Below are 26,686 nucleotides of genomic sequence, written 5' to 3' on the forward strand. Positions count from 1 at the left end.
ATATGAGATACATTTTAATTGAAGTTGAAAAGTGGGTAAAACAAAAAATTTGAGAGCAATAGGCCTTTTGTGTGCACAGAAAAAGTCTTAGATCTATCTATGATCTCAACCCATGAAAAATGGGAGCAAAAACAAAAAGTGTTGTGTTTATACTAAAAGCCTGAAGTGAACCCCCTTTCTCAGCAACCCTCAACAGAGAAACAGAAAATTCAATCACGTTAATTCCTATTCTTAATCAAATACTGTTGTGACTCCATCTGGTGTGTCTGTGCCTGTTTGTCTGTCTCTGCGTAGAGCATTAGACATAAAAGCTTCAGTATCAAGATTTGACTCTCTGTGTATGTGTGTGTGTGTGTGCACCCTCACATGGATGCGCGTGTGTGTGGTGGGGGTGGGGTGGCTGCAAGACCTTGATTAAAGTGAGTTTCTAGGCAGACAGTGTGTCAGGCGGTTTTAAGACCTGATTCCTTCACTCTCCTGCCTCCAGCACTGAGCTCACAGTCACCCTTGTTCTTGTCATTTAATTAGTGACTGGATAATACTTCATCCCACTTCTGACCCACAGAAACACCCTAACTACACTCACTCAGACACACACACAATATACAGTGTGCATATGCAAGAATTTTAAACACACACTGTGCGCTATGCACAGTGAGCTCCAAAGATACCCACAATGGATAAAAATGTGAAGCATGCTTCATTATGGTGTCTCAGATTTTAATAAGACTTTATTGACTCAGATTTTGGTTTGCTCTGTTTTTTTCATACTAAAATTAAAATACAAAGGCTACAGTTCTATTAATGCAAGAGCTACCTCTTTCCAGAAGCCAGCAGCACATTGAAAATATTATGATTGTATTAAATGAGTCTTCATTTTTGTCTAAAATGTCACCAGATCTTTGGAGAGGTTCATGTTTTCAGGTTTAATCTTTTGTGAATTTCATTGTAGGCACAAGAGATTTCCACCATGAAGAGGCATCTTGCTCTAAATAACCTCGTGGCATATGGAGCACACGGCTGTGTATGACTGAACAAATAAGGGATTGTGTTCTAAGTCGTCTCCTGCTCTGGAGCTGCAATCACTCCAGCTGTCCCAACTTCTCAGTAGGAAGTTTAGATTGGAGATCCAGCTACTTCAAGTCTTGTTCCAGGCTGACTGAAAATGTTTTCATTGCCATGGAAGCATCAGACTGTGCTTTTACGGACACTGCGATGCAATTCGTCCAAACATATGGGAGACAGAATATTAAAAAACGCCTCACTGTATAATGCAGTCCCATACCACAAAACAAGCCTCAAACTTCAATGGAATTGAGTCAACTCTTTTTAAACACAGGTTCAAAGTGACTCTTTAAGCTTCACAAAGGAAGGATTTATTACAGGGCTACAGATTGTGGAGGCAGCTAGTTAAAGTCTTACTGAAATGATTTGTAGTCATTCTTGGTTCAGTCAAAAACAATGTCAATGTTCTTTATAAATGTATTATCAAATGTTTTTGTGATTAAAGGGAAGGAAAAAAGGTCTATCAGAAATGGACATGCTTAATAAATTGTAATTCAGGTGCATTATAGGAAAAAATGTTCATAATTGCATTATGCAGTTTTTTATTTTTGCAAGAGAGAAAAAAAAGTATTTTGCATTCATATGTCAGCAATAGGTTGTGCGTTGTCAGATTGGATGTAGGCATGCTTTGATGGACTTACATATAAGTGTTGCCTCTTGCATTACTCACATTTTTATTGGAGGGCTATAACATAACTTGCCTAAATAATACAATGATAAATGATTTGTTTGTAAGTTGCAGATGCAGTCTCTTTTGAATCCCACTTGAACATCTCAGGCTTCATATAAAATATCAAAATTTGAATATTACTTGTATTCGTATGAGTTGCACACATTTCATTTTTTGTATCAAGTTTGGACATTTCAATTATCAGTTTTATTGAATTTATCTACATTGTTTTTGGACAAGTGGGTATAATGGGCAGTACATCTACAATGAATTTTCCTATTATTCAAAACTTAGAATTAATTACACTGTCGGAACATTGGAAAAATAACTCCTCTCCCTCTACTTTTGTAGGCTGAGGGAGGATAGAAGAGGAGGATCAGGATGAAAACAAATGACGGTTCACAGCCTTCCACTAAGCCTTTATCGTTTTGGCTTTAATGGGATTTTCTCTGTACTGTCTCAAGGTTTTTGGTGAGGACATGATGAGGACACTGAGCGGCAGGCAGTTAACTGGAGGATAAGTTGTCAAATGTCAGTGGTGGCTGTGTAGACTTGTCGCTGCCTGACATATGGCTTTTTAAATCTACACTCAAAGTGTTTCTCTACTACTTTACACCAGAGAAACCTAAGAAAAGGGAGGCATATTGTAAAAAAAACAAGGTTCATTGCTTAGAAAGTCATGACATTAGAATTAGAGGTCAATATTGAGTTACAGTCAAAAGGATCCATTCACTACATGACTGCATAGTATGATCTGTTTTAAGTTCTGCATGTGCATCCTCATAGTCACCCACTCTTTGAATACAAACAAATAAACAGGGTATTGATTAAAAGCTCCATTTTATACACAGACACCAACGTGAACACACAAAAATACACCAAGAACAGCCTATAGGCAGCTTTCAAATAATTTAGAGAGTTCCTCAAAATCGAGCTTTTACAACTCCTGAAATGTCTCATTTCCCTTTCCTTGTCTTCCTCAATCCCATCCAGAAAATACTGTTATGAAAAGTCCTGCTTTACAGAAACAATAATTTGCCTTCAACTTCCTGAGAGTGCGTTCGGCACATGACTAGTAAGCTAGTATTGACACAATGCAGTGTGTGTCAGTGTGCACGGGTGCATGCATTTGTTAACCGGTCGGTGCAGGCACAGTGGGCTCCCAGTCAGTTAAAGAGAAACATGCAGGAGCAATTCATCAGAGTCCCACTGGGCTCCTTCAGACAGCCGGCCACTTCCTAATTGCATCTGGGAGATTGTCACACCATCCACTTGACCTCGGGGTGACAAATCAACAACTCACACAGACCGGAGGCACATGCACACATGCAAACCCACACACACACACACACACACACACACACACACACACTTTCAGGTTATCTATTCACCCAGAACCACTGATGCTTTGGACAACACAATATAGGAATGGGACTATTCAATATAGCAGACAATCCACATTCATTCTGCTGGGGGCTTTGGTGGTCTGCAATGCAATTAGTGTTAATTGCAGCCTCTGAAGTTGTGGGATTAGAATTCATCAGATGAACTGTGACTGTCAGTGTTGCCTCTTAATTGAACTGTGTGAAGATGCAGTTGTGTGACTTAAATGCTGAAGAGGAGAGCTCTGAAAAATTCTGACCAAGGTGTTTAAAGCTGATACAAAGTGGAGTGTTAACTGCTGAAGTAAGGCACAATTATGAGTGGTTTAAGATGTCACTTTCACAGAAGCTACTTGCGACTTAAGGGCGGGTTTGAGTGCCACGACAAACAGGGAAATAACTTGCCTTCAGCTAGGCGCTTAACTAGCTAGGTGCTTGAATTTAATTTCAATTTAAAATATGTAAACAGAAAAAGGTAAATTGGCAGGAGGTTGCTCATCAAGTTAAGCATGAAATTGTGAAAGCTGCATGTGTGGGTCTGGCGGATTGCATCAAAAGTTGGACCTCCAAGCAAGCCTTTTTTTCCACTTCAATGTTTCACAGTGTTCAAAAAAAAAAAAAAAAAAATCAGAGCCAGGGCATGAGCATGATGATAGGAAGGAAAACACCACGAAAAATGGATAAAGAACATCGGGCACATGAGCACTGAGGAGGATACCAGTGACATGTAGTACAGAGGAGGTCAAAGAGATACAAAGAGTGGATTAAAAAGTGACTGAGAGGAGAGGAGAAGCTGCAGGGAAGATAGAAAGGAGGAGGAGAAAAATAAGGAAGGATATAGCACGATAACAGTGTGTGAGATAACTAATGCAAGTATAAACAGCACTATCAACCTCTTGAGTATCTCACTGTGCTTCCCCTCCTCCTGCTCCTCACCTTTTCCTCCCAGTGTTCCTTCTCCCTTCCTCTGCAGCAGATTTCACAGCGGTAAGCAATTATTCAGCTCTTAACATCAGCACTCAAATGCACCTCTCAACCTTGCCCTCCTCTGCCCCTGACACGCCTCACCCACACTTGTTTCTGCCCTCTTTCTCACCTTCCTCCCCTCCTCCTCTGTTCCTCAGTCACCTGCTGTTCGCCGCAACTGACAGTTCACTGCTCTCCAAGGGTCGCCGGATGACAGTTAAATGGCTTCTTGAACGGGAGGAATTTTACGGTTTGGGGATGCATGGGTGTGCAGGTGCTCTCTCACAAACACACACGTGCATAAATACATGCACAAATGAGAATGCTGGCTGGCGTCACACAGCTCTACACTGAGGTGTATAGGAGCCAAACACACACTAAGATTTGTAGTCATACATCTGAGAAAGAACGTATACTTATAGCAAGATACATATAAGACATATTTTTAGAAGAAGATTCACCACTGTTGGAATATGGAAAATGAAATATCATCAGTCAATGAAAAATGTCCATCCACTGTATTGTATGCACACAGTCTGCTAATGTAAACAAGACTATGATTCTACAACCATGCTGCTATGTAAAGCTGTACTGAGGCACAGTGGTGCTTTGAGCTAAATGCTAACACATTATAGTTTAGTGTGTTTGTATCCTAACCTTTACTAAATAGCAGTTCAAATGAACTACAATTGAAGCCAATCACAATTCATCCTCAGGGGTACATCAATGTCTGCACCAAATTTCATGGCAATCAATCCGATAGTCATGGAGACATTTCACTGAAAACCACGAATGTCAACAAATGGTGCTAGTGGAATTTGTTTCATCCTCTGGGGACCTTGCATGCCTATACAAGGTTCTGAGCTAACCCATCTGCCAGTATTTCCCTGAAAGCTTTGCCTTGCTGGTGGCACTAGGGGAAAAGTCATTGGATCACAACAGTCAGTAAGTATCAACAAGTCTACAAAATTTCATCTTAAGTCATCTAATAGTCAGTCTTAACCAAAAACTGTTCATACTGACTGACTGAGCCTTTTGTCTGCACGCAGTGAATCTTAAGGAAAATTTGGACAATATTAACAAGAATTTGTTTGTTTTAGGCATGTTTGCATTTTTGAATGATAATTTTTGAAACTCCACAAGAGACGAAATTAACATAAGATTACAGTGACCATTCTCTGAAGTCAATGTGCTGCCCTTGTCAACCGTTTCATACCTAACATCATCTGTCCATTATCTTTTCAACCGAATCACACCTCTTCAATGTGACATTCACATCATTGTGTGTCTTTTCTTTCGACGGCATGGTTCTGAGATAATCACAGGCTGCCAGGTGCAGCAGGGAGTCTCCATAAGCCTCTGAGCTGTAAATGTCACAATGTCTCTGACTACAACCTCTGTCACCTCAGCAGCTCACCGAGAAGAGAAGGACATGGACCACTGGTTCATAAAAGACACACACTCACATGCACACGTACGCAGTACGCATGTTTTTGTGCTTCACTGCACACAAACATGCAAACACCCATACACTCATAGGCATGCACACTCGCTAGCACAAACATTTGCACATGAATAGGACAATGCAGTGACAGTATAAGAGTAAGGACTTGTGACTTTGGATTTAAAAAATATGGTTTTAAGCATACTATATTTGTGCATGTTGTGTGACATTTTAAAAATGAAACTATTTAAATATTTGTTAAACTCGACCCAAGTCACAAAAATGACTTGAGGTTGCGCTTGGCTGATCAGCATTAGCTGCTTGCATTTTGCTTTTAATGTCTGGCTTAGCCACAGCTGTGTGGCTAGTAGCGTCCAGTCATAATCATGCAGGAGTATAGTGCAGACATTATGACCTGGCACCATCACTGTTTACTCTGGTAATTACACTCATGCTAACACTGTTTGCTGCTGCAGCTCCCTCCGCCACCCCACTGTTCTCCTTTCCATGGTATGTCATATTGTTGCTTTAACTGTTACTGTTCATGTATATGTTTAGTCACTGAGAGCTACCTTAAACAGCAGAGCTTTTTAGAACAAATCTAACTGTATAACCATTTGTTTTAAATTGTCAATTCCTTTACAAGTGTCTCTGACAAACAAATGTGTTGGCATGTGTTCAATGACTCTATCTGTACCAGAACTCTGTGCAGGTTGTTAATAAAAAAAGGAAAAAACAATTCTGCTTTGCGTGCTTTTGCCATAGTATCAAAAGAGGCATCGAGTATCATCTAGTATTGTATCAAAGTTTAAAATTTCCGATACTGAGACAATATTACTAAGGACAGAAGATATTTTGCTTTTGAGATGAATGTGTGATTTGGGTCAATGTGTATAAAAACACTTAACTACTTAAAAGTGACATATTTTGACCCATAAATGAATGATATGCATGTCTGCATCTCAAGTAGTGTAGATGCATCTCTGTGAAACTGAGACAACAATACCTGCGCTAATTTAATTTACTAACTTTGACAACTTAGAAATGCATACAAGCTATTTGACAATACAAGTCCTGCCAAAGCTGCAGCTATTTATTAAACTCTCTGACTCTCTTTATTAATCTCTGGTTCTGTTGGCAATAAGTTACTTGAATAGTAAGACAAAAATGCCAAAATTTGAAAACTGACCTGATGCCAAGCTCTGCAAAATTGTAATTACGGAACCACATCCCACATTAAAAAGATCAGGACTCAATGTAAAACCACAGCATACTGTACCAGGGCTGTGGTTTTATATTAAGTCATGGCAGATATGCTCACTGCATATGATTATACACTCAGCTGTCAGTTTATTTGGCATACCTAGCTATAATAAATGCAGTATAATGCAACAAATCCTTCCCCCGTGGAGGTTATAATGTTGACACTGAATGTAAATTGCATGGCGGATGCCAGACTGCAGCTCTTGCTCCATTGGCAAGTCATCATCAAATCATCAAGTCCAACTAGCTGAGCAGCCAGCTAAGACTCAATCACATCATGAAGTCCCACATCTGACAAACATGTACAGGACAATAATACAACAAGGAATCTTCATGTAAATACTCCATCATCTTATCAGTTTGTTATGGCTGACACATTAGAAACAATGGTCTTCTGATATTAACCGGCCTTTTAGTCTGATATTAACCGGCCTTTTAGCTCCAGTTTGCCCTACCACCCCTGTTTAGCTTGCGAGACATTTGCCACTAAGGTTTGCCAGCAACTTTATATGCTTCGTCTGGGTCTGGCAGTGTCAACCTTAAAGGATGAGCTGAAATCAGCTGAGCGATGCACAGAGTTGTGGGCTGACTTGTCACTTCTCATTGGGTTCACACTCCTTGCAACACTTCACTTTATAGGGAGTCATGTTATTCTTTGTTGAAAAAATATTGTTTAATGGAGCTTTACTTAAGATGTCAGTGGAGCTGTTGCATCACTTTACAGATTTGTACAAACAGAAAGAAGCAAATCTCCTATTGAAATCAGTGAACACCAGCACCAAGTGAAACTCAGCATAAATGCACTTATCCAGCTCTTATGTATCTGTCTCTTTCCCTCCCCTCTGTTTTTATTTCGCTATGAACACTTGGGTGCAAAATAATTTCCACATTATCTCTTCTATATGTTAAACTAAAGCATTAGTTAAAGCAAACACAACATCAATGAAATCTGGCAGGTGGCATTTGAAAACCCTAGGAGACCCTTTGCATGCTAATGCATGCTTATTAAAATGACACAAGTAAACCGTCAGTCAGGCAGGCCAGCAGGGGTGTGGGCTGCGAGACCGCATGCAGCATTCATCAGGAAGGTAAACTCAAAAAAAAACATGTTGAGAGGAGGTAATGAGCAGTGTAGTTTTGATATGCTGTGGAGGTTAAGATAACCTAATCTGTCATCTTTCATTGATCACTACATGCTAGTTATGTTTGTCATAACATACGGCAGGCAATAGCTCATGCGTGCGCCCCTGTCATGTTTGATCATTTGTCAGTTCAGGCAAATGTGGTGTCCTTTCGTTTTCCAGTGAGAGCAGCTCACACATTAAGCTGTTATATCTACTTTCTGTCTCTGCACATTGCACAACATCTACCAGGTACGGTACCAACACTAAAGCTGATCTAACACACAGAAAACACACTGGAAACACAGTAGACACAAAATCAAATCATGACCTTGGAATAAGAATGCATCTAAGACAAGAGCAGAAACTGAGCATCAATAACTTGCAGTCTAACAAAAATATAGATAATTTGGCACACGGAAACAGTCAAATGGTCAGAGGGCATTTCAGCCATCAAAGAATGGTGCAAGACTGGCGATTTCTTTACGAGTGTCTGTTCTCCACCACACCAGAATATGCCACCACATAACACCCCACCCATATGGACTGTGAGCTGACAAAATCCTCACCTCATAGTGACAGCCCCTCTTGTGATAGAGTTAAATGACACAAAAAGGTCAACAAAAGGTCTTAGAAGGGCAGGAAGGGGGTGGTATTAGACTGTCTTCATCTGTTTGTCCCATGGGAGGTAGAGGAACATAGATTAGGGAGTTTTCATCATCCCTCATCCCCCCTCTTTTTTCACTTTGCCTTTATTCTCACTTTCTCTCTCTCACAATTAGCAGAGACAAAGAAATCCTCAAGGGACTAACACCAGATAAAACCTGTGACAGAATACTGATAACACTACAGGAAATCAGAAATTAGTTCAGCAGCGTCAGTGCTGCAGAGTGCTAGACGTCATGCGTGGCATACTGTGGCTTTGCAGTACTTATAGATCTTGAGCTCAGAAACATGGTGTGTTTCCTTTGTTTTTAACTATTTCTGAACATTTACAAGACTACATTGAACCATTCTCTCTTATTAAATGAAATAACCTTAAACCTCTCAACTAAAATATTAATTTATCTTTTAATAGCTGTTGGTCTGTTTGCCTACTCGCAGTGAGGCACTCAGTGGGCATTTGATCTATATTTACTTTGAGCTAATGTCATTACTATTGTTTCAAGCGTCCACTGGGGATGTGAGAAGAGAAGTGAGAAGAGAAAAATGTCTCTTAAGGTTTTTTTATTCTTATTTGATTATTTTGATGCCCATCATGGGAGATTAGCTTCACTATCCTTTGATGACATCCAACAATGTTTTCTCCTCACTTTGCCATGTCTCTTGAAATGACCATTGACACAGTCAGCTGTCAGAAACTCCAACTCAGCCTCACAGTGACACTGTGACACCATTTTCAAAATACTTGACGGACATGTTCTTCATACAATATATCTGTATTGTGAACTTTTCAAAGCAATTTCCTGCTACAGCGTTCTGCCTGGAAGGAAAACGGAGTTGTTCAAAGCTGGTGCAGACACATGAGAGTGGCTGTAAGTATATGTTAGCTAGAACTCTGACTTAGTTCTGTTCAGCACTTGACTGATGGCCCTCGCTGCCCTCATCCATTACTCTGTCACTCGTTTGGAATTGCCTTTCACACATTCCGGCACTTGTGGAATAGTGAGCACTGCTCCTTTTTGTCTGGATAGCTGAATGAAGGCAGGTGAAGACGCAAAAATCTTTATTTTACTTGCACAGCCATTGGATCCTGTGGGACCCGTTCAGAGTTGATCTACCCCCTGAGCAAAATACACAGAGCAAAAAAAATTAGGAATGACAGTGAAAAGAATAAATGCAGACGCATGCTGCAAAAAGTATATAGCTAGAGAAGACACTTTAGTCTCAGAGAGAAATGTGGACACCAGACAAGGTCTCATTATACTCTCTCTTTGACTGGATGTCAGAAATGATGCTGACATGTGTAAGTAGGCATTTAGAAATGGACAGAACTTGACAACTGTAATTATCAAATTGTGGTCTCTGTGTAGACTTTTTGATCCATCCATGTAGAAATTTTGCTTCTAGACACAGCATATCCATATGTAAATATGCATTTCAGCATTCATGTAAACTGCCTGTAATCTTGAACTCACAGTCTCGTCTCCTGACCCTCCATTCTGTCTCTGTGTGTGGGCCTGGCTGACATGACAGCTCATTCCTAGACACTATAAATGACGGAGCTCCCCTTTTCTCTCACTATCATCTATCACCCAGAGCCAGACTGGCCATCACTCCTTCACTAAATTACAACCCGCTGCATGAGATATAAAATAGGGTAATGGGCTGAAAATTAGCCAATTACAATCATTACACTGCCATAATTGACCCTGGAGACCCATGTCCAGCAGTACACACTCTGCCTTAAGGTTATGTGTGTGTTCGTGTGTGTGAGGCACTTAATTAGGAGTAGATTGGACCATGAGGATGAAATCTAATTTATCGAACAGCAGCAATCTAAAAGCTGACTGGCAGTAAACAGGGAGTATTTTGGAGAGGTGCATAGCTGAGATGCTTGTAGGAAAGAATAGGAACAAAATTGAAAAAATTAATAGCAGGAGGAAAAGATGGTGGAGTGGGAGGGGATGTATGTAATTTATCCACAGGGGGAAAATGAAAGACTAAAACAGAGGAAAGGAAGATAAAAAAACAAGCTAAACACAAAAATGGGTCATTATTTCTCAAGGAAGAGCATAGCCAACAGATGTCAGAACCCAAATATTATCTCATGAAATATAAAGTTAATAATTGCTACAGTAGTTCACAGACAATAAGTATGAAACTTAAAATAAGATGAAAATAAATACAATTACACTTCAATTCTTTTCCAGATTAAACTTAATCTTATAGATATGATATGGAGCTCTTTTTTCAGTTCCATAATAATTTGGTTACTTCCTTTGGGGAAGGCTTCATGTAAAGATCTTTGAAATCACACTCACACACACACATTTATGTTCTGCTCACTTTCCACTTTATGTTTTCCGAGCAGCTGATATGTGATCATGTAGGAATAAAAAGAAGTTGTATTTTGATTATGGCATCAATGCCAGTGTAGCAAAGTAAAGATTAATGACTGAGTCTTACCAGCTCTGTTAGTAGCCTATACTGACAGCCTTTTCCTCACTCTGCTGACTCCCTTTACAGCCACCTGAAGGCAGCAGGTATCTGCAGGCTCTAATTGGAGTGATGAATTTTGTGCAAACAACACCAGTACGTTAATAACACCACAAACCTTTGTGCTTTACACCAACAGTCTCGTTACAATTAATTATTCTACTCTTTCTACTGCAGTGTCAATTAACAGTGTTAGAGACGGATGCACTGAAAACTGGTGATGCACTTTGAAAAATCGCAGATCAATTAAAAGTTTGCCCACTAATAACTCCCTCCAGTCCATCTGTCCACCCCGAGTGTCTCCATCCCGAACACCGGGGTAACAATTAATTAATGAATTAAGATTAAAATCAAAATGTGGCTGTGGTGAGCAACATGTGATAGATTGTTTGAGTTAAAATTTGTGGTGGTAGTGCCAGAAAGAAAAGGGTGTTTTGTGTTCTTTCATTTTATGACAACATGAATAGTGAGAAAGAATTTAATAACACTGACAAAATCACTTTGTTCCTTTGGTGCTCACACTAGTCCTTATTTATCCTCTCTCTCTCTCTCCTCTCTCTCTTCTGCCTTTCTCTCTCCTCTCTCTCCTCACTCTCTCTCTCTCCTTCGGTCTCTCTCTCCTCTCTCTCTGTCTCTGCCTCTCCCTCCTCTCTCTCTCGGTCTCTCTGTCTCTGTCTCTGTCTCTCTCTCCTACACAGATGTAATCTCAAGGTCTCTCAGACTGAGGCATCAATGAATAAAAAGGCTGTTTGTCTCTTTCACCTTGACAGAAAACAGCAAGACATCCATCAGATTTAAACCACCTTTTTCAAAGGCGGTGTGTAACCCAGTGCCAAAACCATAGTTTAGCATTTGAAAAGGTAGACAAACTGCCTGCTTCATAAAAAGAGAAAAACAACGACAGAAATGACACCTTAAAAGAGTCAATTTGCATTTGTTTCATTCAAATTTGCCTGGATACTAAACAGTTTATAAACTATTAAAAAACGAACCATTTGTCCTAACTTACAGTAACTTACAGACTGTAAATAATTCCATATTCAGATCTACTGTATGCAGTAATGAATAAGACACTGGAGCAATTTGTGGTGAAGCAGAGGAAATAATGCTTTTTTGTTTGTAATGAACAACAGTGATAGGAACAATGTTGTTACCACAGCGTATGTGCTTCTTGATCCACTGAAATGTTTTAGCACCACATTGGGGTACAACTGTTTATGTTTAAGTTATTACATTTGGCCACAGCTCTAATCAACATTCTGCACAGTTCTGCGCTGTTGAGGCAATTTATAATCCACGCAGGACATGATACATGATGCACCTGTAGTATAATCCTCTTGTAGCCACAGATGCTCTGTTGATTTTTAAATTGTAGAGTGATTGTATCATATGGGTTATGTTCAGTTCTTGCTTGTAACAGATGAGTGCAAATGTTCTGCACTTAACTAAGCATATTCAATATAATAGTTTGTAACCAGTATGTTGTAATACATAATTAGGAGTTTGTCATTTTAGCAAGATACAGACAAAGCAAAGCAATCTGTGTTTCTGTGTTGCCAAAAAATTACTCAAATTAGCTAACTGTGGACTTTTAATGACATAACTGTGCCGGCTAGTATCAGCCAAAAGGGACACAATATATTGACTCTACCTTTGTAACTCATGACAGAATTAATGGTAGAGTTGAACTAAGACACTGAGATTTGTTAAATAAGTGACTTAAATACAGTTTTATTAGCTTCATTTCATATTTCTCAAGTGTGCAGTAAATTCTGGGAAAATCTTTATTACAGGAAGGTTGTTTTCAAGCCACAACCATTGCCCTTTAATTCTTAGAGAATGTTTTCATACATGATCTTAGTTAGTTCACTGTTTATCATACAGTAGGAATAAATAATAAATAAATAATCTTCAATTGATGTCAATCAGGAAGGCTGTCCTGCTGTTTACTTTTTGTAATTAGGATGATCACAATGATGAGAGAGGAGAGGAGAGGAAGTTGAAAGGGCAGAGCAGAGGCAAAGATAAACAGAAATGGGAGAGGATGTGACAAAGGTGATTGAACCAACAGAGGTTCAAGTCAGTTACAATAAAAAAGAGATGGAGTAGAGTTGGGAAGGTGGAGGGGTCATGGATGATGGAGGATAAAGTTAGTCTGTGTGACTGTGATGTCGCACACAGGTCCAAAAGCCAGATTATCCTATTTTATGCTCACATGAACAAGGCAAATGGAGCGAGGAAGATATGCAAATTGCTGTCTAATTGGCCTGTCAGGAAACTGAAGCCCTGTCAAACCACTGTCTGAGAGGGAGAGAGCAAGAGCCAGAGAACATAGAGAATTACTGGATTAGTTTCAGCTGCCACTCACTGCACATTTCATTAAGTAATTTCAGCTCACATCACGACCATGGGTCAGCGCTCTATCCTTGAAGAGCAGGTTCTTTCGGCCGTCATTTCGAGAAAAGGGCTGCACTTCCCATCACCGCTCTACCTACCACCTCCTCCTGTCTGTCTCCCACAACCAAAACACAGACACTGCCAGCAGACGAGTTTTCACTGGCTCCCCTCCTCTGCAGATGGCACAAGGAAGACACATCTGAATGCAGAGAAGGTTACAAGAGACTAAACTGTGAAACAAAATATTGAAACAGGAATAAATCTGTTTCAAGAAGTCAGTCTAGCCATCAGTCAAACAGCAATCAAAACAGCATCATCTTCTCTTTACACATGCTAGATCGAGCTATCGGGACTATTTTCAGACATTGTATCAGACATTAATTCATATAGTAGTGAGTTTGCTGCATGCTCACAATTGACAGATCACTAAGCCCTGTCTGCCTTAATTGCTGATTTCTATACCTTTCTGTTCTTACACAGCAACTATAAACTTTATGATGGTAACAGTGGCAAATTTACCTCTCTAGATTCGTAGTCATTTTTGAAACAACCGTCCTTTATATAAGACAGAAGTAGACAAAAGCAGCTAATAAATTTGTAGCTGTCAACTGCTGATTTTACCCACTAAAATTACAGCTGTTGCTGGCAGATTTTATCAGCTGTAGCTAGCTAGCTGACTAAACTACTGCTAGCTCCATGAGTTGGTTGAGAAATCTTAAAAAATACATTTGATGGCTACACACAATATCAGGCTAAATACTGAAACTCAGGATGCATTGCCCTGGCAGGAAGTCAGCATCCTACCCAGCTGGCTTAGCTTACACACTAGTTTGCATTTTCAAACCGTATATCGACACATTGCAAGACACATTACAAGAGAGAAGGTCTTTTAGCATGAGGACTAACTGATGTATTTGGCAAATTTAGATTTTTTCCAAAATCTCAGGTAATGGTGACTTAATGCAAGTTGCTGGAATGTTTCCCACGTCCAAAGAGCAGGACAGAGCTGATAACATTACCCTGAACCTATCAGCAACGTCACAGACGAATGTATAACAGTCAGTTAATATTGTGTCATTTGGCCTTAGAAATAACAACAGTATTCACCGTGCTACTTAGCTGATGCTAATGATTGCAGCTTACATTAGAGTAAATAAACAAAGAGTTTGGAAAGGCTAAAAAACACTATTAAGAAAAAAAAACACCACCCTCCAAAGTCTTTAAATACAGATTATTGCTTTTACTACAGTATTTTGAAAGTATTTTTGATGGCGAATTTTGTTGCTACAACTTAACTGAGCTAACAAAGTAATTTCGTCTTACAGATGTGAAATTCATGATCTTTATGCACTGATCATTCTGATCACATCATCCGGTATGGTTGTTGTTATGGTATATGTAACATACATGGGGGTCATATACGCGCTGCCCCAGAGCATGAGTATAAAAGTAGGAGCACCAGCTGCTAAATGTGCTTTATGTTTATGAAATGATACTTTTTCATTTAATAAAAAAGCTCCTTTCACTATAACCTCATAGACACAAACACAAGCGCATACAAGCACACACACACACACACGCACACCCCCCACCAAAGTATGAGTGGACACACACAAAAAAGAAATAGAGAGCGTTCAAGAAATTGAAAATCATTATATGGTGTCAAAACATGAGAGAAAGATCCAGTTCAGAATGGAACAATGGAGTAATAGGGTAATAAGTGAAGGGACTGGGTCTTGCAGAAAATCAATCAGAGGCTAAGAGGTTGTTTGACGCTGTGAGCAACTTGACAATGCATTGATGACAGAGCTCCAGTGAAGCATAACTGGACGTGTAATTACTCTGAACATCTTATATGGATCCAATTAGCTTGCTTCAACAGTGGAGAGACATGGTGATTCCCATCTTATGAATGGGCTTCTCAATCTGTCAGTGTGTTCCAGAAAACATGCCATGGCAAAATATTAGTATATCTTTTCAGAAACTGGTACTTGACATTTTTGGTTAGATGCAGCTTTCTCTGGATAATCCTCAGATCCTGAAACAATCTGTTGGATGGTAACAGGTATTGATTACAGAGAGAGAGAGAAAAAAGGAGATACGTGCAATTTCTTCAAGAGAGTGAGAAAATCATTCCTCTGTCTTTAAATTCCCTTGTTCCTTATACTGTAGTTTCACTGAAACAAGACAAGGATGCAATCAGCCTCAATAATAAAGAATACAAGATGTCACAGTAATAATATTCAATCAAGGCTGTACACTCTGTTTAAGCAATAAATTAAATACCAAGGAATAAACCTTAAACGTTCTGCATACAACATTCACCGCTACTACATGTCACACCAGAGCACCAATGTCTAGGACCAGGACCTTTTTCCCATGAAAAACATCCTGTCATACTTTAAAATGGCTTGGACGTAACTCTTAACATAACACTTTTGCCATCATTTACTATGCACAGAGCAATGAATATGCAAATAGTCCCCACCCCTATCTCCACCCACCTCCCCACCGCTCATCTGCAGCTCCAGCATATCTGCTCACCTGCGACTTTGCTCATTAAACACACAAACAGCCCTTTCTGGCAGAAAGCCCCGAAGGAAAACTTCTGCCACGTGCCCCATGCAATTAAATTTCGCCCCCCTTAATCTTGCTAACACCACACTAGCAGCTTATGAGCTCCATCACGCTTTCTTTGTGAAGTAACGTTTTCTGTCAGAATCAATGTAATGAATATAGCCATCATCTAATGCGGCATCTTAGCTATCTGACAAACTGTTTTAAGTAACATGCGCCATAACTTTCTTAATCAATGCCCGCATTCAATAAAAAGTGTCACCAATTGACATGAATCATTGTGCAACCTGACAGGCTAACGTTGAATAACGTTATCTAGTACACTGCACATTTGATGGACACAGTAAATACATAAAGAAAAATAATTGTCTTGTAGCATATAAAAAACACCATATGGACGTGTTCACAAGGTGAACAGCTTGATTTTCATTGGAGGGGTCTTAGATAGTAAAGTCAAACACAGATGGGTTCTAAAGGCAGTGGAGTAAGTGTAATCCATTATATCTTGTTGACAACAGAAGGCTACAAACATTTATAGAAGCAGTCTACATACACAGACTTGCAGGCAAACAAACACACACACACACACACCTGCAGGCCAAGTGGCAAATGTGCTGTGGAGACCACAAATTGCTCAGTCAGTCATAAAAGATGTCTTTCCATTTCTTTTGTCTTTTGCTGGATTGGCTTTTTAATTAGGACTTGTCATTGCGCGGTGTAGCCAGCATAATATTGAGTGAAAACACATTTAACAACACATTTGATTTGAATTTGGTTGTTGCGTATCGTTCTAGAGGTGCATTCTCCCTGTCAGATAATTAGATACATATACATACATAGGAAAAATCACAAACTGTGAATTAACTGTTAACTAACTGAACTTAGATACAATAAAGATTTCAGGAAAGTGGAAGTGTAGTTGTTGAACAGAATGACGGCTTTCTTCTCTCCCACACATTGTCTATGGCCTCGGCTACATTCAAAAAGTCAGGTGCATCCTAATAAGACTTGAGAGAATTCTATGTAATTAATTAACAAGCACAGCACTAAAATCAAAGACAATATGCCCCCCTGTGCCTCTTCATTACTGCTGCATTGTTCCAAAAAGCTTAAACTTTCGACTATCTCTCTTGTAAGTGACTCATTTTGTCAACATCAACCTCGGAACGCTGAATGAATATCAAGACGAGATGCTAATCCAAAGTAACAGAGCGAAATTCATTGATGGAGAACAGCTTCGTCCCTTGATTATATTCAGTTCTGAGGTAAATCTGCGGTGCTTTGACATTTAATTTTAGGAAACTTAATAATTTAATAGAATTAACATTTTGATAGTAAAATGTTACTGCCTCCCCTCATTACAATGATTTGACCAAGATAAAAATGTGAAAGCCTTTAAAGTTCCTTGTGTATAAACAACAGGTCCCCCAGGAAAAGTGAGTGGCAAGCAAAGCCTCATTGGGGCAAGTGTGTCGGTCAGACACAGGTGAGAGCAGAATCAATAAAATGTGACAAACACAATATCTCTCTGGTTTCTAATAAGAGAAAGTCATTGTCTCAGGCTCAAAAAATATGACTGCGGATGAGTTCGGAGAAGTTTAAATGAAGATCCACTGTGATGACGGAGGAGTGAGAAAAAGAGCAGGAGAGAGAGAGACAGACAGCGAGGGCGAGGGGGAAACGAGAAAAAGGATTGAGAGGGCTGAGAGGGAGAAAAAAGGGGAATGTATCTGTCCTGCTGGGAGCAAACACAAAAAGATGGGTGTGGAGGCGAAGCACTGAATCTCATGTCCTAAGGCAAGGAGGAGATATCAGTACACACACCATCTGACAGCTCACTGAGAGCCAGTTGCCTGCTCTGAACAGAAAAAAGAGGAAGGAAGATACAGTAAGAGGAGAGAAGCTTGCACAGACAAAACTGTACTACAACTCCAAACCACAGTGGACTCGTGTCTGGGCCTGGCATAACTTTCAAAAGTGCTGTATCCGTTTTTCTGAACATCTCAACTTTTTGCGTCCATGGCCATGCCGTGGTAGGAGGTATTACACACACACACGCACACGTATGCATGCACGCACGCACGCACGTAGGCAGGCAACAAAAGAATATAGTATGATGAAGCATATTGCAGCACAATGTAGTGTTACTCCAATCAATATAAGAGGTGTTCTACTAATATTGACTATACCAACTACTGTAAAACTGGTAGGACTTCATAAATGGCAAAAATTTACTTAACTGATGAAATATTAGTAATACTGGATTTATGTAATCGTCCACATTGTCACATCTTATTATCATTGTATAATTAGAACATTTTAATTAAAACAAAATATCTTGCACACATAACAACATAATAATCACTTCATGGATCACTTAATTTTTTTTACCACTTGGAGACAGCAGAGTGAACTTTCAACTCAACATCGATATATTATCATTTTTAAAGTTGCTGATTTTATCTGTATGTCATGTGGTGCAGGGCAGTTTTTCACAAAAAAGACCCCTGCTGCAGATGGAAATATGGTTGACGAGAGCCAGGAGACTGAACAGTATATGGTCTAGTCGATTCCTCCACCAGACTGGCAATAGCTGGCTGATGTGCCCTTGAGCAAGGCACTTACTCCCCATATGCTCCCTGGGCGCCTGATGCGGCAGCCCACTGCTCCTGTGTGTTTCACTGCATGTTGCATGTGTGTTTTTCAAAACAGTGATGGGTGAGGTGCAGAGAAGAATTTCCCAGTTTGGGATCAATAAAGTCAATAAAATTTTTTAAAAAATTAAAATTTATTAAAGTAAAACTGGGAATCCTTGCACATTCCTGTACATTTCAGCCATTGTTAACATAAAAATATCAGTGCTTTAAGGCATTAATGTGATGTTCTGACTTTATTCATGGGTTAACATGAACAGATTTGATCCTGACAAAATGAAATAAGATGCTTGTGCAGGTCTGCTAACGCTAGTAGCAGCAGAGAGAAATCCTGCTTGCAGATGGGTGTCAGAGAGACCATACGGAATCTCTGATGTTCTGCGTCTGTTTCATGTTGCAGACCTGCCTCACTGTTAACTCATGACTAAGCACCCGCTGCAGAAATTTAACAGCTACACAAAGGCAAAGGGGACAGAGCGAGGGAGCGAGACAAAGACAGAGAGGGAGAGGCGGGCAAAGTGATATGTTCCTCTTCTCCTCGGGGCAGGCACACAGACACCTGCGTGGTTTGATCAGACTGTCCCTTCAATACTCTCGCTTGTTCTTTGATGATCAATCACATCATGTCTGACTATTCCCCCTGTCTGTCTCACTCTCACACACACACACATGCATATCCCTATTTCCTGGGCCTGGGCCTTTGTTTCTCTCTTTCATCTCCCCAGCTCCCTGTTTCGAACATTTTTTTTTTAGCGCTCTCCCACCTTGTTCCTGCCTCACCACCTTTGAAGTGTGCCATAGCTCCTGCTTTGTTGGGCCCTACAGTTTAATTAGCACCTCTCTTTTTGTCATCTTGGTGCAGTTTCACTTCCAGGTAGTCACTGTAGGTAGATCGGTGCAACTGACAATTGTTATTATGTGAAGATGTTTTGCAGCAACACAACCAAAACTAGAGCCATGATCTGTTGTAGAGCTGCACCTTAATGCAATCACGCAGTTAGTTTCCCTTATTTATTTACTCCTATTTTCTATTCTCCTCTTAATGTCCTCTCTCTCTTTTTAGAATGCTATTTCTCAGCAGATGGAAGGTATTTTTGGCAATACACATTGTCATGGTGGAGTTGTTTCTCTGCAAAGGAAAAATACAACTGTAAGCAAAAGAGCATTAGGCAACGGTGAGAACTTGACGATTCACAGAGCAGACTGCATTATGATTGCAGGAAGCGACGGGGAGCTGTGGATCACTTCCTGTTTTTGTCTTCATTGCAACACCTGACAAAAAATGATGTGATTGTTCCAGACAGAAATGCAGGAATGTTTAAACATTTCACTCACAATTATTCAACCATCCATCACTGTGTCTCATTAACGAGTCAGGTATTGTAAATGATGCATGCCCACATGATTCAAACGGCATGTATGGTATGTGCAGCTGGAGTGATTGTATTAAAATTATCAAAGTTAAATCGATGCACGGGCGGTGGCAGCATGGTGTTTCAGGAGACATGAAATACAATTCAGGAAGTCCAGTTTGAGTAACAGATCTGTGAATTTGACGGCATATCAGACACAAAACATTGCAAAGCAGTTTATAAAACTCCGACATCATTGAGACATCATTTCACAAATCTCGAAAGTTATCACAGGGGCAATCACTTCATCGTTTGTTGTGACAATTGTGAGTTAAACAGTAGAAATACACCTTTCACATCACAAAGCAATCCACCAGGAAGGAGTGCTTTGCGTGTATTTGATTGGCCAACACAGTTCCTTCATGCTGTGGCAAAAGTTGACCCTGTTTAATTTTTTTTGCCAGGTGACCCTCCAACTTGCCCCATTTAAAGAAATGCTGCATTTTCACACAGGGTAAAGCTGGTCTGAACAAGGTTTAATAAATGCATCCCAAACACGCCTTCTTTTCTATACGGTACATTTATTGCTATCTATTGATAGACAGTAAAAATAGAAGCTGAGGAGTTACAGCCCAAAGTGTTGAAACTAACAGGCTGTCTCAGCATTGGCATTTCAACCATCTCACGAGTGTCTGATAGAACAGATGCACTTAAACTGTAATCAATACAGCCGTCTACACTGGCCACATAAATCTGCACTAATCTATTTTCTTGTATCTTTAGTGTATAACTGCAGCGATTGTGTGTTGGGCCATGAGAGCTATCAAAACAGGCCTGAGCCCACAACACGGTCATGTGGCTTTAGACACTGACTGAGGATCGAAGTTGCTGCTTAAGCTTTGCAGCCTGTGTAAAAAACAGAATGATGTTGGTGGACTTTCTACAAAATACAGCTACCGTAGATGAAAAATTGATTCATTATTAGGTGATAAAGTAGAGAGTACACATCAAAGGAGAGACAAAACATTCAAGCTCACACTCAAAACACAAGTGCGAGAAAATGACAGATAATATACCACTGGACTTACTGTAAAAAATGCAGAGACTGATGAGAAATATAGTTCATACAATCGCATGAATACACGTGTGCATGCGCACACTCACACACACACAACCTAAACCAACCAATGGGAATAATCAAACATGTTTTTTTGAGGCAGCTGCCGGTGATGAACCTCGCTCAATTTCTTTGTCCTTCTGTCTCCTCTGTTTTTTTCTCTCCACTATCTATTCTCCCTTTTCCTCCAATTCTCCAACTACTTTTGTTCCTTTTCCCCGTGCGAGTTCAGCAGAGGAAACAATGTACTACAGCACATTATTCTGGTACCATGATGAATGGGTAGAATCCGTGCCTGTTGACTGTGGTCTTGAGATAAAGAATAAGCAAATGAAACTGTCTTCCTGCCTTTCAGCACCCTGGAGTCCACTGCCACCGTTCCTCATGCTAATTTGATTGAGAATGCTCGATCAGCACATAATCCTCGACCCACACACCTTTGCTCCATGGGAGGTGTTTGGGGGCAGGGGGGGTGCAGAGGATAGAGGATGCCATCATGGCAAGCAGTAATAACAATTTATCACCAGGATGCCTGTCTCAGCATATAATGGTCAAGTTAGGCCCACTGTGGGTAGTTTGCATCAAAGTGAAATGTGGAACAGCAGGAGAGGACAGGACAGAAGGAAAGACAGGAAGGAAAGGAGGAAAAGAATATTCAGATTAAAAAGGTGAGGAGGGGAGAGAAGTGATGTGAGAAGATGAGGGGGCTGTGAGAGGCATTCAGAGGAGTGATGGAAGGACAGACGGGAGAGGGAATAAAGGATGACAAGAGAAAAGTACAAAAGAGGAGAAAATAGGCAAGTACTTAACAATCCTGGTCTGTGTTCCCACACTGCAATTAATGTGGAGCCAGAAGGACAGCCTACTCCTTTCTGCAGTAAAACAAAACCAGGATTGATGAGAGTGTCTGTAGTGCATAAGTGACTGAGTGTATCCGGGCTGGCTAGGAGCAAAGTGTCGAGATAGAGAGTAGGAGAAAGGGCAGTCGAAGTGAGGAAGAAGGAATGTGGCACTACATGCAGAGAAAGACACAAACAGAGGGAGAGGCTGAGATAAAGATTTGAGGAGGGAGCTGTGTGAGTTTGTGCAAAACAAGGGAGAGCTGTAGCAGTAGACAATTGCAAGGGAAGATAAATTGGGACAGAGCTGCTCTTTTGATGGCCCTCTTTTTTTCAGAGTCTCCTTGGTAGCGATTGTATGGGTTTCATTCATTAGGCTGCATGTAATGAAAAACAAGGAGAGAAATATCACCAGTCAGCAGCCAGTGCACAGCTCTGCTTTTTCCTCTCGGGCAATATTTCACCCAGCTTGACCTTCTCAAGTCAACAAACCAAAGTGTTAATCATGGAGAAAAACAATCAAAATTAATTTCCTCTTTTGTTTGGCTGCTCGTTGCAGTGTCGTTAAACCTTTACTGCGTCACAGATTTGGTTACTAGGGAAAAGTATGTACTGTAAATTACAGTACGTCAGTACTGCTTGGTTGGAGAGGAACAATGTCTGTGAGGAATACCTTCAGCATCTCTACCTTAAGATGAATAAAGTTTTTGTATAATATATTACGTTTTACATGCTTTGAATAACTAAATCAAAACCTAAACCCCACCAAAGGATCATTAGATCTTCATATACTGTACAGTCCATAGCATTTCCATTACAGTGTGCAGTATCTGTAATACAGGCCTGTCAAAAGCCCTGTCAAGAGAAGCAGAACAAAAGAGCCTTTACATGGATCCAGGTTGTTTCACACTCCCCAAGGTCAGTTATATTTACCCATTATTTACAGAACAGCTCACATGTAACACTGAAAAACACAAAATTATAGCTAAACCAAATGAACAAAAACACACACAAAAAAAGGAAAACAGGGAGAAAAATAGCCAACTATCAGTTTTCCAGGGCTGTCAGCACTGGGATAAATGGGAGCCATTTTGTCATAATGAGCTGTTCAGCGTTAGAATACTTTGTCCACTTATAAGAGCTCTCTCTTCCTGTCACTGTCAGCACTGCTGTACCTGCATGACAGCTGTCTGAATTCAGCTCTTGTTAGACAACACAATCAGTAACTGAAACAATCATCTGGAGTTGAGGTTTATAATGATATATCATTATCACACATGTACCTGTGTGCTTTCAGTCAGCACTACGCTCCCAGCACCCGCTTTAATGGAAACCATTAATGGGCTATGTGGCATATCTGCCTCAAACTTTCAAAGCAATAAAAAGTTTGTTTTTCACAACTTAGACTTAGACTTAGAAATTAATTAATGAACTCAGGACATTAATAAATGACTGTGACGAGGACCAAAACAAAACCAAGTGCTGCTTCATAGAACTGTATGAGTAATGAGTGTTCTGGTGACAATATAAGCAAGACAAAACCCTGTCTTGCTTTTTGTGAGGTGTCATATTTTGGAAATTAAAAACTGTGCATTCATAGACAAGCTTGTAAACCAGCTCCACAGTAACATTAAGATTTAGGCCACAAAATGAACATTGTCATCATGAAAAGTTGTAAGTATGTAGCTTAGCTTCAAACCTGACATCTGACAACATTATGAGAATAAATGCATTTCCATAAACCTCTTAAGTGGGAATCAGTCATCTGTTCTTCCACCAACAAACTCAAAATCCACGCTGTTATGATTTTAAATCACCTCAAACCCAACAAACATGTTTAAGAAGGTTTAAATGTAATCATATACTAGTGGTAACTACAAACAATAAACATACTGATCTGAAAACAATCTTGCGAGTTTTTGAACAATTAAATACAATAGTGAGAAGAAAGTGCTCTTTAAAAAAAAGGAAAACCATTTGTTTAACAGTGCTATGGGTGATAAATGGAATTCAGTCTCCATAACAAACAGTGAGTACAGAGAACTGTTGGATCATCTGTTTTCGTCTTGTGGTGTGAAGTTGCCACAGTTGCCTGGACACAATACAGAAGCATCTCAGCCACTGTGTTTTTGTGTGCGTGCATGTGCGTGTGTGTATTACTTGCATTGTGGGGACATAAATCTGTTTACACAGTAACACTGTGGTCCAAATGCAAGTCTCCACAACATAAATCATTCAATTTTAGAGTAAAGACTTGGGTTAAGGTTAGGCTAAGGGTTAGGGTTAGGCACGTAGCTGTTATCATCATGGTTATGGTAAGTCTTCAAGTGCGTGTGTGTGTGGGAGGATCTATATACACTTTGTGTTGTAGACTCTCTAAATGTGTGTGGATAGTTGAGTGTGCACATACTGCGCAGCAGATTTTTTTTCTGTGTGTCTGTATTTGTTGTTCCTACCAGCATAGGGGACCGGGGCATCCTTGTCTAGAGCAACCAGTGGAGGGTCCAGCAGCACTGTGTCCATGTTCTCTGTGATCACACCATGGTAAGATGTCTCTATCCACGGCTTGTGCTTGTTCACTGTGGAAGAAATGGGAAAAGAGGAGGCATACCATCAACGTTAGTCTTCCTTTGTAATATTGCAACTGTACTTTTAAGTATATATCATTATTGAAAGGATTGTTACTGTAATTTCCATGCTTTGTTGTTTCTAGTTGTATCTGAACACAGTGAGTCACTTCTCCACTGTTTTAAAATGCTATGTTGTGATCATGCCCGTGGTTTGTGATTCATCTCTTAGGGTTTACAGATGACAGGATGAGTAATGGAAGTCTGACACTGAACATTGTGAAAAAGATTATTGATGTTTGTTGTATCTGTGACTGTCTTGCATTGAAAAGGGCTCTGTATTCCCTAACAAAGCACTGCCAAGAGCCACAAACAACCCAATTCCTCACTTTTACAAGAGAAGAAAAACAGCGAAACCTTTAACATTAGTACTCCCACTTGCTTTTTCCCCATTTCCTCTTGGTTTGTATACACTGTATACACTCCTTGTCTCTAATAACTCTCTGTTGGCCTTGGGAGGTTGCAGACAGACATGTGTCTCCTCACCAATGGCTGCACTGTCGGTTGTGCTCATTGGGGCACTGCAGCAAAGCTTTAAACCTCTAATATCTTGACTCAGTTGGGCAAAACAACAGGGTCTCAGCAGTCCAAATCTTTTAAAACCTTGTTATATCTACATCCCCGATTCCAAATAAGTTGGGACACTTTGTAAAACGTAAAAAAAAGAATGCAACTTTTTGAGCATCGGGGTTGTATCATCACTTGTTTTTAGACTTCAGAGCTGAAATTATACCCCAGACTTATCTGGGACATCTCTGCTAGTGTTCTACAAAATGGAGATCTCAACCACTGGGCCACAAATGTGACTGAAAGGTCAGGAGGATGAGCTGGAGATTAACGCGGATCACCATCACACGTAGTTACTGACACTGTAAATTAAACTTCCTCCCACGATCCCAGCAGGATCTCACGAGTCGATAGAGACCGATGTACAGGCATCTATCCCAACCATGTGTGCATGTGCACTCACACACGCACACACACACACACACACAAACATAAATGCAAATATCTCTGGTGCACAAGTGTCACTCTTTGCAGTGAGCTAGGATGTCAACTTGACCTTTCAATCCACTGAAGAGGGACGCTTTGTCTCATGCCAATGAGCAGATGACATATCCAGCTGGCAGTGATTTAAAATGCATCAAACTGTTCCTAAAACCTTTGGACAAATTTCAGTGGTTTTGTCCCACTACTCCATTTTCTCCCTCACTTGTCAGGTTGAGAGAACAGGGGCAAAGTAAAAAAAAAAAAAAAATAGGAAACACATGCAACAGAATCATGTTCATGTTCATTCACATCAAAAATGTTGTGAATGAAAGAAGAAATTAAACTTGGCAGCTTCTTATTAACAGGCAAAAATTGGTTACTTAAATGATCTTGAACCATAAACTTTTAACAACTTTGACATTAATGGTTTGTATTGGCTTCAATGACATAAAACAATATACTGATGAGATGAAATATCATTAACAAAATGCAATTACTGCGCCAGTGTGTTACTTCTAATTCACACTTGCCTTCTACTCCTTCAATTCACTGACAGAGACTGATGACTACTGATCATTCTAGACTCTTGCCCTGCTGAGACTAGAGTGGGGAGTGGATTATACGGAGTGAAAGAGAACCACAAGGGAGGACATTATTCATACTAGGAGTCTCATCTCATGCTCATGCAGGAGATATAAAGCACTACAGCGAACAGCACGACTCTGCTCTGCTGGAAAGTGGAAAGAACAGAGTGGAGGCCTGTCTTTGAGTGGTGTTTGGGCAACTTTACACCTGGAGTATTATACTTGCAACGGTGGACAATCAGTGCATTAAAGCACACCAGCACGCACACTTCTATGGTGTATTTTAGATACAACCTCACCCTTATACAATATTTACAGCTTTCTTTGGATTTACTCTTCTGTGTTAGTAAAAGTTCCACCCAAAAAGCAGATGTGAAATGACTTGAAACAATCTTACAAAGAGAATCTTCCAAACTAATTAACCATATTAGACTGAGGCGCTGAGGAGACTATAACACAGACCAAAAAAACAGGTATCA

General features: G+C 40.1%; 1 protein-coding gene across 2 annotated transcripts in view; it reads right to left on the reverse strand.

Annotated features, from left to right (window-relative positions):
• clstn2a (calsyntenin 2a) overlaps positions 1-26,686 on the reverse strand; it is a 144,928-nt gene that overhangs the window by 47,566 nt on the left and 70,676 nt on the right. The window contains exons 2-4 of one of the 2 annotated variants that reach the window (XM_041949399.1): positions 24,463-24,585; positions 23,942-23,961; positions 14,676-14,685 (exon numbers count right to left, since the gene is read on the reverse strand). In XM_041949399.1, coding sequence (XP_041805333.1) covers positions 14,676-14,685; positions 23,942-23,961; positions 24,463-24,585 — 153 coding nt within the window. The remainder of the gene's footprint in view (positions 1-14,675; positions 14,686-23,941; positions 23,962-24,462; positions 24,586-26,686) is intronic. The other variant, XM_041949398.1, reaches the window with a different exon arrangement.

This window comes from Chelmon rostratus, chromosome 12, assembly GCF_017976325.1.
Source record: "Chelmon rostratus isolate fCheRos1 chromosome 12, fCheRos1.pri, whole genome shotgun sequence".
Classification (NCBI taxonomy): Eukaryota; Metazoa; Chordata; class Actinopteri; order Chaetodontiformes; family Chaetodontidae; genus Chelmon; species Chelmon rostratus.